This window comes from Strix uralensis, chromosome 5 (assembly GCF_047716275.1).
Source record: "Strix uralensis isolate ZFMK-TIS-50842 chromosome 5, bStrUra1, whole genome shotgun sequence".
Taxonomy (NCBI): Eukaryota; Metazoa; Chordata; class Aves; order Strigiformes; family Strigidae; genus Strix; species Strix uralensis.
This window is the reverse complement of record NC_133976.1, coordinates 67,206,151-67,220,435: the sequence shown is the minus strand read 5'-3', so window position 1 is coordinate 67,220,435 and position 14,285 is coordinate 67,206,151. Positions and strand designations below refer to the sequence as shown.

Below are 14,285 nucleotides of genomic sequence, written 5' to 3'. Positions count from 1 at the left end.
GGACTGATGCTTCAAAACCAAAGAGAAGCAAGTCCCCTGATCGTATTTGGCTATATGACTGCTTCTTCAGTGATCAAACTCCATTGTCAAAGCAATGTTGTGCAAAGGCTTTAAGGTCATCTCCACTGGGATGGTGGAGTGGTAAATCTCTGACTTTGAAAAGGGAACATAGGAAGAAGGGTTTCCTCCTTTGATTACTAATGCTTGCTCATTCATTATCCTTCTACAGATCAGATCAGAGGTAAAATGTAGAGAAAACAAAATCAGGATTTTTTTTTTCTAGGGCAATCAGCAGGGATCCAGTGGGGGTGAGGCATAGAATTTAATGTGTGTTATGGAGTAGGTTGATCAGAGTCTTCAAGTATTTGATACAAAAAAATGAGCAGAAACAGCTCATCAACATGTTTTATGCATAATCATTTAAGCAGTAGATGTCCCTGTGAACTGCACAGTCAGGGACAGCATGTGACCTATGATAGGAAGAAGCTGGGCCTCAAACTGTGCAGGAAACCAGTTTGCTTTCCTGGAGGTCTGGAGAGGTATAGCTTTCTGAATATTATGTTTAAGTTTGTGGTTTTAAAAATCTGTTGGTGCAGTTTCTGTCTGTCGTAGTACACCCTGTCTGCTTCCCACACTTTCAAGCCCCTTTTACTCCCTCTCTCACAGAAAACAGTACGTTAATGTCACATGGTATTTTACAGGAAAGAAGAAGTTCAAGAGGAGGAAAATCTACTGTCAGATCACTCAGCACCTGCTTCAGAACCATAAAATGTGGAAGAAAGTAATTGAGGACGAGGAGAGGTTAGCCGGGACAGAGAAGCAAGGCGTGGAGCAATCCACACTGCACCAATCTTCAGAACAAATCCAGGCCATCAGGGAAGAGGAGGAGGAGAAAGGAAAGCCCAAGAGGGATGAAGAGGAGAACACAACTGTAGAACCAAACCAATGACAATATTTACAGCAGTATTTAAGACAGTTTGACTTGTGCACAGACTCTTTCTCAAGCCAGCACAGCATTTAGACACAACACTGTAGAAGTATGGGATAATGCGCCTACAGATGTTTAATTTGTTTCTCTTTCCTTTTTATGGTGAGGTACATTGTTTAAACTCCTATGCTCAAGGAAGCTTTCACACTGCAACACCGGCTTTTACAGACTTTCTTTAAAGAGATTTGAGAGTGGGTGGAATTATATAAATATAGATATATATATATATATAGCCAGGGTTATTGGCTGCGCACTTCAGCAAAATACATTTAATGATATATTATGGTCACTGTGATATTTACAGAAGAAAGTTATCTAAGGAAATGCTGCTTCTAAAGCACATTTGCAGTTAACAGTAAGGTACCAGTTAAGTAGCTTTTGCTCTTAATGCTGAGGGATAAAAGTTCCAAAGCTTTATATGAATGCTGATATATCCTGCCAACATACATGTGTGCATGAGGGGGGGTGTTTGCAAGTGTAAGTGGATGTAAAGTAATATAGCATAGTTTGAGTTCTTATTACACTGTCTGTAGCACATGGCCCAATACACAACAACAAACAGAAGGCCTGAATTTTGGAGAATTTGTGCCCACAAGGGAACCGGAGACCATTTTGAGGAGCTTTGCGATCCCCGTAGCGCTCCAAGTCCCAGGTCCCAGTTTGCACTCTGGCTGCAGGCAGCAGCAGCCTTTCAGCAGGGGCCGCGGTAGCCCGGGCTGCTGGCCTGGCCCCACCCGGCTGTGCAGGCTCCTCCACCTCCTCCTCTTCCTCCTCCTCCTCGGCACTTCCCAGACTGCTGGCGAAAGGGATGTGCCAGGAACTTTATTTTCCAAAGGGGTTTACAAGGGACTGTGTGGCGCGCTGGTCTGTTGCCCTTGAGAGGACCTGGCCCTCTGTACACTTCTGAGTGGGTGAATGGCTCCGTGGGGCAGTGTGTGTGTTTGGGCAGGAGAGAGCAGAGAGCAAATGTGTGTACATTCGCAGAAACTAGAGGCACGCTGTCATCTTCCTACCCTAACCTTACACCTTTGTGCATCAGTGGCCAAATATATCATTTAAGAACAAAGCTAAACTACGTCTCTGGAGAGCAAAAGGGGAGTGTGGGGGCCATGCCCTTCCGAAGAATAAAAGGCAAATGATGCGTTAGGAGCAGTGTGGGGAACACGTGCCAGTCCTGCATTGGCTGGGCACTCATATGTCTCAACAACCACTCACATGAGCTTCAGAGAACTTGGTTTTTCAGTGTGAGGTGCTGGATGGAAGCAGTTAGTTGCTGGCATTCTGCTTAGAAGCAGCATGTTGGATCCCACCAATATACTTTTCTTCTTTTTTCTTTTTTTTTTTTAAGAGAAAGGAAAAGATCAGGCCTGTAAGAAGAGCAGATCTTTTTTGTTGTTGTTGTTCTGTTTATTTGTTTTCTCTGTTGTTTATGCTGTGAGCCAAATGTCTATTTAAAAGGTTGGATATTCACTTTCAATATTTTATTTCACGATATTATATTTGTCAATGATTAGTTATCTAGATGTAAATATGGGAAAAATTTTATGGGTTCCTGTAGATAATGATATCTTTAAGAAAAGAAAGAAAAAGAAAAAAAGAGAAAAGGTTTTTGTAAAGGTAATTTTTTAAAAAATAAATACAAAAACATTTTTATACAGTGTAGCCATTTCCAAACTTAAATAAAGTCTTGAGTAATTTGTATAGACCCTTCTGGGAAGCCAGTGGTCTACAGGATCGAGGCTTTAAAATATTAATGTTCTCTGGGACTGGCAGCACCAACCAGTACCACACAATTTAGAGTTTTGTTCCCACAAAAAGAATTATATATATAAAGTTCAGTATCTCTCAAAAATCATTTTGACTACATATGCTTTTTATATTTTGATCCTGCAGCCCCTTGCCAAGAAGAGGTTTGCTTGTGTGAGTAAGAATGCTTGTGAAAGGAAGATTTTGTAGAAGTCCTTTCTATATTAAATTTCTGACATTGCGTCCATCACTTTTTGCTATTATTACGCTTTCACCACGTTTCATGATCCTATTGATACCTCCCCAAAAATGCTGGAAAACATTCTTTGTCAAAGCCAATCAGCATGTGTGTTATCACTTCAGAGTTTCTTTTTGCTTTGCATTTCCGTTAGAGTGAGCTTCTGCTGGAAAACAGGATTTTGGTTTCTTACAGGTTGCATTTGCCTGATATTGTCCCATCCTACCCTTACCAGTAGAGAAGGCGTTTGCCTTTTGACAGAGTGACTCTAGAGCAAGGCTCTGAATGCTCTTATCAGCAGAAATATTTAGTAACTGTTTTCAATTAAATCAGAAAAACAGAGATCCAAATTGCGCTGTTATTTTAAAGGGAAAGGATATAGCAGAATTCATTCAAAAGAAAGAAAGATGTCTCCAAGATCTCAGCAAGTCTCCACCAATTCCAGCTTGCACTGTTTTTACGCCTCTTCAGTCACTTTGATTAACCATTTTGTTTGGGGTTTTCTTGTACAAGTAGTATGCATAATTTATAGTATGAGAAGAATTTAATATGCCTCATTCTGTCCTGTAAAATTAAACTTACAGAGATGCTTTAAATGTCACATCTTCAAGCACTTTTTTCTCCATTTTCAGTGAATGATCACTGGGACTGGGGTTTTTTTCTTGATTTTTATGTTGCCTTTGCTAGAAGAAGAAAAAAAGAAGTTATTGCAGAAAGTGTTAGTGGATGTCCTGTTGGTAAAATTACAAAGAGGCATTCAAGAATGAGGCGAAATCCTGCAAGTGGAGTTCCACATACTCCTCTAAGCAGGCATACACAGGGTTGAACTAAGAAAAATTATGCTAAAAATGTGCTTAAATGGGATTGTTATATTCTTCCTAGTCATCATTTTTAGTTGCCATTAGATAAAATCAATGTCAGCTTCTAATTTGTTAAGATTTCTGTCTGTATTGCCAGTGCAACTGTCACAGATTGTTCCTGTGTTGCTACACAAGCCTGTTTGTGGGTTTAGTTGATTAACTCAGGTCTTTTACAGTGAAGGAATTGCTAACAGGCTTAAAATCAGAATGATTGTTGATTTTATCCAAACTGGAAGGAATACCAGTGAAGAAGCTAAAGTAGCTGGGAGTGATTAACTTGGTAAGAGGTGACTTTTTTTTGCACTCCAAATAGTTACTAATAAAATCCCCTTTCTGCAGGTGTCCACTCCTTATGAATCTGATTTTCAAGCTTTGCAGTGCATTTCTGGCAGGCAATGATCAGGAAATTTGCCAGGTTGGCTTAAGTATAACACAGAAGAGAGATTTTATATCAAACTTGTGAATACCATTTCTTTGCTTTGTGGATTTTCAGTAGATAATGAAGCAGGTAATTTTTAGGGGAGTTTTATAATATTTCTAGTCCAAAGGAGGCAAAACTTTTGACCTGCAGTTGCAGCGACCTTTTTGAGGCTAAAATTTGATGGTTTTCCACTTTGTGCAGTCCTTTGGTGTTGCAAACCCCAAATAAACCACAGCCTGTGCAATATTTTTGGGAAAAAAAGAAAAGAAAAATAATTGTTTTCTATCAGCAAAGTTCTCAGATTTCAGGTGGGATGTTTACAGTGTTGATATGGGTTTCTGGTATATACAGTATGCAAAGAGGTTTTTTCAATACTAGAGAAAGCAAGCCCCATTTAAACAGTGTTTTGCCGTAACAAAAAATTATGTATTTTAGTTTTCAGTTCTTTAAAAACAAGAAGAGAAAGATTGGACTATTTTTTCCAGTTGGATATTTTGTTTTCTCCACTGTAATTACACTTGGTGACAGATCCTGTTCCCTTCTAGACTAGAAGTTTGCTGTTCCCTTAAATAGGGGCCTTTTTGCAGCGCTTACAGCTCCCAGTGTAGTGAGAAAAGCACTCTGTCCATCACATAGCAATCACATATAAACCCTTTTGTCTCCATATTCCCAGTTTGCTTGATAGTCACATGCTGTTTACCATGGAATATACCTTCTCTCATTATGCTTGTATTGCAGAAGGAACACAGGGAAGTAGAGAGTGTGAAAGCCCCAAACTATTTTATTACCTTTTCTTTTAGGAGGAGTCCGAGACTTTAGTTTCCAAGAACCCAAAAATACATGTGTCTAGAAGTGATAATTTCCACCATGTTCAAAGGGCCATAGTTTACTATTTATACTCTAATTCTTGAGGGAACCTGGTGTTTCTTGATTTGTTTTGAGCTAATGTACAGGGCATCGCTGAAAATCATCTGCCTCCTCCAATAGAAAGATGGCATTTGATGCAATGTTGCAAGCCATATGTCAGAAGTGAGTTGCAAGAATCTGCTAGGAAAAAGGGATTCTACTGTGCTCTTGGCAGTATTTTGAACTCACTTCCTCTGTGAGTGAAATCCTCTACAGAAAGCTGGGGAAATGGCTGTGTGTCACCAATGGCCTCCCCTGTCACCTTGTGCAGGGTGCTGGCTCTCATAGCAAATGATGGTCACATGCTGGCAGTAAATGGTTCTCAGGGCAGATGGAATTTGAGAATTCATTTGTTAACCATGCAAGGATGGTTGTTCATGTGAACATCTCTCTGCATCATCATCAAGATAAAATCCAAGATTGCAATTGCTCAGAACCCTTCACATGGATGCATTTGGGACTTTTACCCTTAGTGTACTACTGTTAAGATCCTGATGGTCTGAATTTGGAAGGAAGTTAAGTCTGTAAATGTTCAGATGGATGCTTCTAAAACTACCGTTTGGCATCTATGCATATTCTGTACCCAACTCCCTTTTTATATTTTCCATGCTGGACATTAATTTATTTTCTTTAGAAAGTTCTCCTAAATCTCTGCCTGCTTTTTAGATACAAAAAATTTTCTGAAATTCTGGCCCCATCTTCCTTCAGAAATGCCCCAGAAAGTAGAATGCAGTGTGGAGAAGCCAAGTATCTTGCCACAGTGTCAGTGGTACCATGAGGTCTGCCCAGCCTGTGCCCCAGTTTGGGCACATATGGACACAGTGCCGTGCCCACTGTGAGCTGAGTAGGTGTGGGGTAGCGGTCAGTTTGGGTACTCGGCAGCCTGAGCCTGACCAGCTTTTAGTGGGACTTGGGATCTTAGAGAATTTTGACAGTTTTCAAAATGACCCTTAGACACTTTTGAAAATTTTGCCCCAAAGTATAATGCAGCAAAAGGTTTTTGGTTGGTCCCAGGTGTTAATGAATACTTGTGCAAAGTCTCATTAATTATCTGGCACATCCTGCTTGGTCTGCGTGGTGTGATCCGGTGATGGTGAGGGCTTTGCTGCTGATGAAGATGGTTGCAGGTTTGAATCCACCCTCTCACTAACTTTCCATAGGCACAGCCAGATGTGCCAGTCAGCACGAGCCCAGCAAGCCCAGCTGTGCCCAGGGCTGCCATCCAGAGAAGGCACCAGGCGCCTGACCAGCAAATACCCCAGGGAGATGCATCAGCTGATTCAAGTGTGGGAGAGACAACGTAGATGTTCTGTGGTTCATTCTAGAGCTGAGCCATCTGATAGACATAGTGTTCAGTAGGTTGGGAGGGCAGCAATGATAGTCTGCGGCTTTTTTTTCTCTGAAATAAGAAGTTTTTGACTGTTGGAAAACCTGTAATTCATAAACACATATAATATTTGCTATTATTTTTGCAAGTACTGTTATAGTTGAGATGTTTCAGCATGATGTGTGTAAGGAAGAAAGGTTTCAATTTAAGGATGAGTATGAGAATTTCTTGGGTGTCCTATGGCCTCATGGGCAGAAGATTAGATCAAGGCACATGCCCAGAGCGGACACCATGCCTCTCCCAGGTCTGCTGCAGGCACCACAGCTGGGAGGCAGGCGCGGAGGGTTGCTTGCGCTTTTCAGTCTCGGGCCTGGACGTTGGCCTGAGAATTTGGGTATTCCTCAGCTGGCAGCACAGCGCTGATGTAATTAGTCCTTGAGTTGATGGGGTTGTAGACATACAGGGAGAAAGTCAAACTGGCAATTCATAGGAAAGAGAAAAGGAAATTGTAGTCCAGTATGAAACAGACGTTATGCAAGACACTCAATTTTCCTTTTCTTTCAAAATCAAATGTAATCTCACTGGAATTAAGTAACCATGTAGTTTCTGGGCGTTTAATTACTGTTTGATGGTGCAGCTTTAGTCAAAATGGTGGCAACATTAAAGAGAAGATAATTGTTCCCATTAACTAGGGTGAGGGAATCTTTTTTTTTCATATTTTTAGGTGAATCAACAAATAAAGAGTGTCTTGGCCTCCCGAAGAAAATACATGTTATGTTTTTGAACAGATGGAGGAGTAATTGAAATTAGGTGGCAGCTGTCTTAAGCAATCATTGGAAGAGCTAGCAAAAAATACTGATTAATGGAGGCAAACTTTGAATTAGAGCAAAATAGCACCGGTACTTTTGAGAGCAATTTAGTATGATAAATCTTTCCTTGGATTTCATCACTTTCATTTTAGCAAAACAACATTGCTCTGAAGGTAAATCAAAGCATGGTTTTAGGCCCTGCTATGGTAGTTATTGAATCCCAGTGTTGGAGGGAGCAGCACAAGAGTTATCCTCCATTTACATCCTAATTATGATTTATTCAGAGGCCATTAGTGGGATTGTCCTGGCAGGCGGGTGTTCTCTTGATGAAAAATACATCATGCCTCCTCAGTAGGATGCAGATGTCACCTGCATGGGCACCCACCTGAATTCTTAGGATGATAGAAGCTCCTCAGGGGCCTTCAGGCAGAAGAGTGCATGTCTACTTCTGGAGAGTCTATTTACACAATGACAAAAGGGAGCAAAAGCTCGAGCTAGTTAACAGTACTTCTTTGATAAAACTGCAACAACAATAAGCATGTGCAGTTTGAAAGCTTGCCAATGTCACTTGAAGTGTATTCAAAAATTTCCCTGACTACATGCATGTGTAAAACTAATTTTTTTGGAAGGTAATGAGTTCAGGTAAAACCAACTGTACTTGACCATGGTCTGTCAAGCTGAGGGATATAGTAAACCAGGAAGAATTTTTGACTGAAGGAGTTTAATTCTCCCTCATATAAGACAACTTTTATTGGTGCTAGAGGAGGAAAAAAAAATCATAATATTTATTTCAATTGAGCTTTTCAGCTGTCTAGTCCATGCCCGTTGTTTCTTACTTCCAAAGCCGTGCTTGTGGTATGTCCGAGGTGTGGAAATGGGACAACAGATGAGACTTGTTCTGCTGTCATGGCATATGAAGTCTGTGTGCACCAAGGAGCTCCACTGAAATCTTCAGGTGTGGGAAGTGGTGTATCCCAGCAGTGAATTCGATGGGAAAACCCAATTATTTGTTTTCGTGTCTATGTGGAAGCATAAGAGCAGGTATAAAGGACTTTGCCACAGCCGCAGACCATGTATCCCTTTATGACTGAATCCTCTTGTCCTGATTCAAAAACCATAGAAATCAGATCAAATAAGCAAAGCACAGCATGTGCTGTGGCCCTGGTGAGGCAGGCATGTGTTAAATTGCTTTTCCTTGGGCTCACGGAGGGAGCTGGTCTTGCACCCTTGGCCTGCAAATGGCGTGGGGTCCTGGGCAGCACGGCAGGGCACAGGGGGAGGAACTGGTGGGAGATAAAGAACAAATGTCAAATTTCAGAGGGCTGTTGTCAAAGTAGCTGGAGAAATACCTTAAAGTAATGTAATGCAACCCTATACCCACCTCGCCTGGTTTGCTCACAGCGATAGCCCCCAAGGCAGTGGGATTAGATGCTCTGGTTTTCAACGCTGTCTTCCTTTACCACAGTGAACACTTACAAACAATTAATGTGAATTAGCGATTGCCCTTTGCTTTTAAATATTTGTTTAAAGGAGATTGAAGGTTTTGGGTCTTGTTGGGTTTTTTTCTCCCCTGACCCTAGTTATTTTGTCCCCCTGCTTTCATAAAAATGAAAAAAAAAAAAAAAAAAAAAAAGGTCTGTAATCTGATCAGAGAGAAAATGGGTTTGCCATGTGCATACCTACTACTTTAGGTAGAAAGCCCATTATCTGCTAAAGCTATCTTTCCTTTTCAGAATTCCTGCCTGATTCTGACACATGATGACAATCTGTATTTGAATGCAAAATTTTAATTTTTAGGTGTTTATAAACCTTAATACAGTACTGCAGCTGGTATCCTAAAAGCTCAAAGACAATGTTAATAACTGCTATGTGGTGTTGATGATATTTTTAATATTTCAACCATGTCAGCATACATTTGGTCATTACTTTTCTAAAGTTAAGTCATCTTTTCTTGAGTAATCTACATGAGATGTTTGCATGATGAAAAGTAATTTAAGTTCACTTTTTAAAAAGATGTGATTCATACGGTAGGTTATGTTTGTTTAACAGATTAACATTTTCACTGACGGGTGGCAGTTTTTCTTCTTTTTAGTGCTTTTGATAGAAGAACATCTAGGACATTTTCCAGTAGAAACACATTTTGTAATCTTTGCCTCCAGTTGTGGAAGTAGTACCTTTCAAAAATAATTGTTTTCCAGCACAGTTTGGCCATCTGGGTAACAATATGCAAGTATGTATATCACATAAAAGATATGATTTAAAAAAAAAAAAAATCCCATTTTGGTGAAAGTAATCAATAAATTAATCCAGCAAGGTCAAAACCCTTTCTGAATGAAAGTTTTGGGTCTGTCGATATAATTGAAGCACTTGACTCCCCACCAGATCATGGGGCCAAATCATACAAGTTTTGTATTTTCAAATTCACAAAAGGCTAACCAGAGTTTTTTACTTCAGAAAACACTGAGGAATTTGGTCACCTTACATCCTATCCTATGAGATTTGACTCCTGGCCTGGGACCTTGGGGCACTGCACCTTAGACAGAGTTATTTTATGATGCTCATTCAGACTCAGCTCTAGTAGCAAGTTTCCGCAAATCACCCATGAGCTTCAAAATTAATCCCTCCTTGCTTTTTTTCACTTCAAAAGGTGAGAGAAAGGGGGGGGATGTAATTTTATATGGCTGTATTTGAAAAGGGGTTTGTGTACCTTTATAATTCTTTTGAAGCAATATTTTTAAAAATAACTGCCAGCCAAAGTGGCAATGCGGAAAAGTGCCATCTTGTTAGGATTTGTACACACCACTTTTTAACACAGTGTTCTTTTCACTAAGTACTTCATACGTTAATTTATATTTATATATTGTCAATATTGTTGTAACCAAGCTTCTCCTTTCTAAACACTTCAGGAACAAGGCCTTGTATTTTTAGGTGATTTTCATAAACAGAATAATTCTTTTTCTTTCACTAGTATCTTGCACTCGATACATGTAGCAATACTTAATATATTCTCTTCACAAGTATTTGTTAAGTGATTTAGTTAATGGTTGATAAATGTTTTGTACAAAATAGATTCTGTACAGGAAAAAAATCTTTTAGATAAACATTATTTATTTTTACTGTTTTGTAAGTTAGACACTATAATGAAGCTCCTTTTTGCCAGAATTACTGGAAGTGCCTCTTGGTAAAATGTATTATACAGTAAATATGTATTCAAAATTATTAGAAATACTTGTCACAAAATGAACAATGTGGATGTTGCAATGTGAAGACAAATGTACAACATAAATATAATTCTGTGGTATCCTGTTTGCTGTGTTTCTTTTTCCTTTATTGAACAAACTTGCTTTCGGTGCCTAGCTTTCAGTTTAAGCCCCAGACTACAAATGACCTGTAGACTCTTCAAACTCTGACTGAAATCCAGTAAAGCAGGTACATATTGAATTACCATTTTATCTGCCAGCCCTGCTTGGCATGTGTTAGTGACCCATGCTCACATTTATTGTTATCTGGTTACCCACAACTTTTACCAGTAGAATTTTGCACTTTATTTCAGATCACTAATAAATCCCATGTTAAATACTATGTGAGTCAACCAATCTGTGGAAGGCCTCCTTATAAACATCCTTTAACGATGACCAATATTTCAACATCCGTCATCTATGTATTTTTCAATCCAATTAGTATGGACCATACTGATTGTCTATATGTAATGTCATATGTAATATGTCTATATTATATGGCACTATTCAGCCATAGTAATGCAGAGTGACTAATGCTTCCAGAGAAAATGAAATGTGTTACCTTAACAGTGTCACAGAAGTAATCTGTTAAAGTAGGACATCAGTAAGTGAAATCAATTTTCTTGCAATTATATTGGTAAGTATACTGTCATTCTTCAGTGAAAGATTTTGCTAGTCCATTATGTGGGCTAGGATTGACATCTAGCTATTTTTTTTGCTCACTGTTTATAATTTCAAAAAAGTATCTTACAGCTGTCAAAAATTTTCCCCATTTTTTAAGTTTTATTACTTACTTTCATCAAAGATCTGGAGAGCTCTTCAGCCAACTCATTTGAAATGGCTGCATACAAATTATCTGGATCAACTGTGTTTTCAAAACCTCTTTAACATAAAATGAACAGATTTCAAAATATGGGAAAGCATCAGCTGTATATCTAGCTGTCACTTTTGACGTCCCACCAGTTTATTTGTCCTCTGGCTTAAATTATAAATGGCAAAAATGTAAGGAAATTTGCACCAGGCAGTGATTGAGAAGATACTAGTTGGGATCATTGCCAGTACAAAAGTAAAATATGGTTATACCTATTCTAAGGGAGCTTCTTATAAGTCTGCAGTTGGTCTGTCCCAAACACTTAATAACTCCATAGCATGGAATTATCTGACCCAGAGATTCACAGCTGCCCACAGAGAAGCAAGTGGAGTAGCAAAGAAAAACTCTTTTCCTTCAATACTACTCGTCACAAAGAGTAGGGGTTACCAAGGTAAAGAATGCACTTGTCTTTGAAAATCACCAAACTCTCTCTGGAGCCCTTCAAACAGCAAGAGGTTCCCATGGGAAGAGATGAGCGGTGAAACACAGAGAAGCAGTCAATCTGCTAATGAGACCACACATGAGCATGCCTCTCCTGGGGTTCTGCTAAAACATAAAGGAGGCCATGACGCGCAGTCAGTAGCAGCTCAATTAAATATTGTGTTTTCCAGGTGTTCAAATTTGCCCAAGCAAATCCACTTACCTAAAACTACTTAAAATGTTTCACTAAAATTAGAAATCTTAGAGAACTCTTGGCACTCTGTTTAGCAATGCTTTCTTTAATGTTTCTTCAATTATCTCACCAAAATCCTGTGCAAATTTACATTAGCCCTCATGCCACCACAGGCTCCCTGAATATTGTCAGTGATTCAGATAGGGGTAGAACAGCAAACAACTTTGACAGTCAGATGCGAAACTTCCAGGTGCTACCCTGACGGATGGGGTCTGCAGCTCTGGGGTAGCCATCTCACACAGTCTGAGGGAGGTTTTTAACCACTCCACACTGGGATCCCAAAAACCTGGCATGCTGAAATGGAAACTCTCAGAGCCAGGTACTTTGCTGAACAGCTTCACAGCCAAGGGGTGGTACTAAATTGCATTAATTTATGAACTATGAGAGAAAACGTGCAAGTTTAAAGTTTTACCTAAGGTTTTGATGGCTTGTGTCACACCCAATCCAGGCTGCTAGTTTCAATCACTAAATAACATGGGATAGACGTGGTTGTGATGGTTTGGAAGTCTGACAGAGATAAAAGGTTGCTACAACATCTGCTTGTCTGCAGCCAGGAAATGCAAAGCAGAAGGTTCCTGTTTGATCTGCATGATGGCTTCATTTACAGTGACTTTTGTTGTTGCTGGTACATTACTTCCCTTCACAATCCTTTGCACATGGCAATTGTTTATTACTGTGCTTGCCAAAGGCATCACACTCTACAAATTCAACACCTTTTGTATAATAAACTCTTCTGTTAAATTCTTTGCACCTTCTCTTTCCACATTTCTAGCCAAAATCTTTGGGTTTAACCTACTTCAAAGAACTTATCTCCATTACAGTAAGTGCTATGGGATTTTATTAAGATTAATGGTATTAATCCCCAGTGGCTGTACAAATTCCAGTTTCTTTTATTAGGTTCTTCTAAATTAAAGTTCTCTCCAAAGCTCCAGTGGGTACCAGTGCTTCCTGCCCTGCAGAGATATGTTGTGTCACTGGATCTGTCATTCATCCTTCTTGTTATACCTCCTCAGAGCTGGGTTTCCCAGCGCCCACTGGGATCTTTGCAAAGTGTGGTGCTATAAGTACACATGTTACTTCTCTTCTCTTGAAAATTCTAGTTAAAACCTCTCTGGGTCCGTAATTCTCTTTTTTTTTACTAATCATTCAGGAACGAAAACTTCCTAGCTCTTTTATCTGTTTGGTGACCTTCTGTAAGTGCTTTCAAGGCAATCTATGGCCATTGAGCATGCTCGTATATGTTACATCAGGCACCTAGCAAGGAAAACATATATAGAAAAGGTGGTATTGTTCTATGGTCAGGGTGCAGTAAATGCATTTACGGCAACTGCTATTTTTGAAAATTATTCTTCCTGAGATCTCATGAAAGGAACTGAAAATCTGAATGTCAGGAATAATTTGACAAGCACATCAGGGTATTGAGGCTTCTCAGAAGGGCCTATGGATAACCTAATAACAAATTAGCTGGGTCCAAAAAATAAATAGAACTGTTTTCTATTGGTTTTGCTGTTCTTTGGTAAGAAAACTGTTCTTTCAGGCTAGATGTGGAAGTCCTTAGTTGGGCAAGGATGTACTGCCAGCCTGAAATTTTCATGGCAGTCCCTGAGTGCTTCTAATAGCTAAAGTGTATTATTTGTCTTGGGTTCTTTGATGTGGAATGGGTGTGCAAGGTTTGTTCTGACAGTGGGTTTCCTACTCATTTATGTTCTTACCAACTATGTTCTTAGGACTGGCATCAAAAAGAAGAGGAAAATTAATGTCAAGAAATAATGAATCCATAGCAATAGAGTAGCATAGCTAAAGCAATTAAAATTATATAGGCAGTGAAACTGGATTGCTTTATTAGTTAACTATAAATGTCTTCACTGTATCTGTTTGTCATTGACTTCAAACTACACATTTACCTAAAAATCACAGCTAGAAGAAATAAATTTTTATAAATTGTAAAAGGTAAATTGTACTAAAATTTAAGTACTTGGAGGTATTTCTTTGAAAGAAACAGCTGCTTGCCAAGCCCTCATGTTTTCTACATTGCCTTTATTCTAGCAGCTGTATTTCCAGTCTCAACAGTGGTGTGATACCTTGAGCTTCCTGCTCTCTGGACAAGGATTCAAGAGTCCTGGATCTGTTTTGAGTTTTTCCTGAACTCTGCACAAACTTCCTTCATGACCTTTAGCAAACATGAACAGTTCAATTCCTCTCCTTCA

The 14,285-nt window shown here is 39.3% G+C and overlaps 1 protein-coding gene across 1 annotated transcript in view; it reads left to right on the top strand.

The window, feature by feature from the left end:
• Positions 1-10,601, top strand: part of PDE3A (phosphodiesterase 3A) — a 278,295-nt gene extending 267,694 nt beyond the window's left edge. Inside the window, 1 exon segment of the mRNA XM_074871467.1 lies at positions 702-10,601. Within this exon segment, the coding sequence (XP_074727568.1) occupies positions 702-949 (248 nt within the window). The 3' untranslated portion in view covers positions 950-10,601.
• Positions 10,602-14,285: the final 3,684 nt, after the last annotated feature.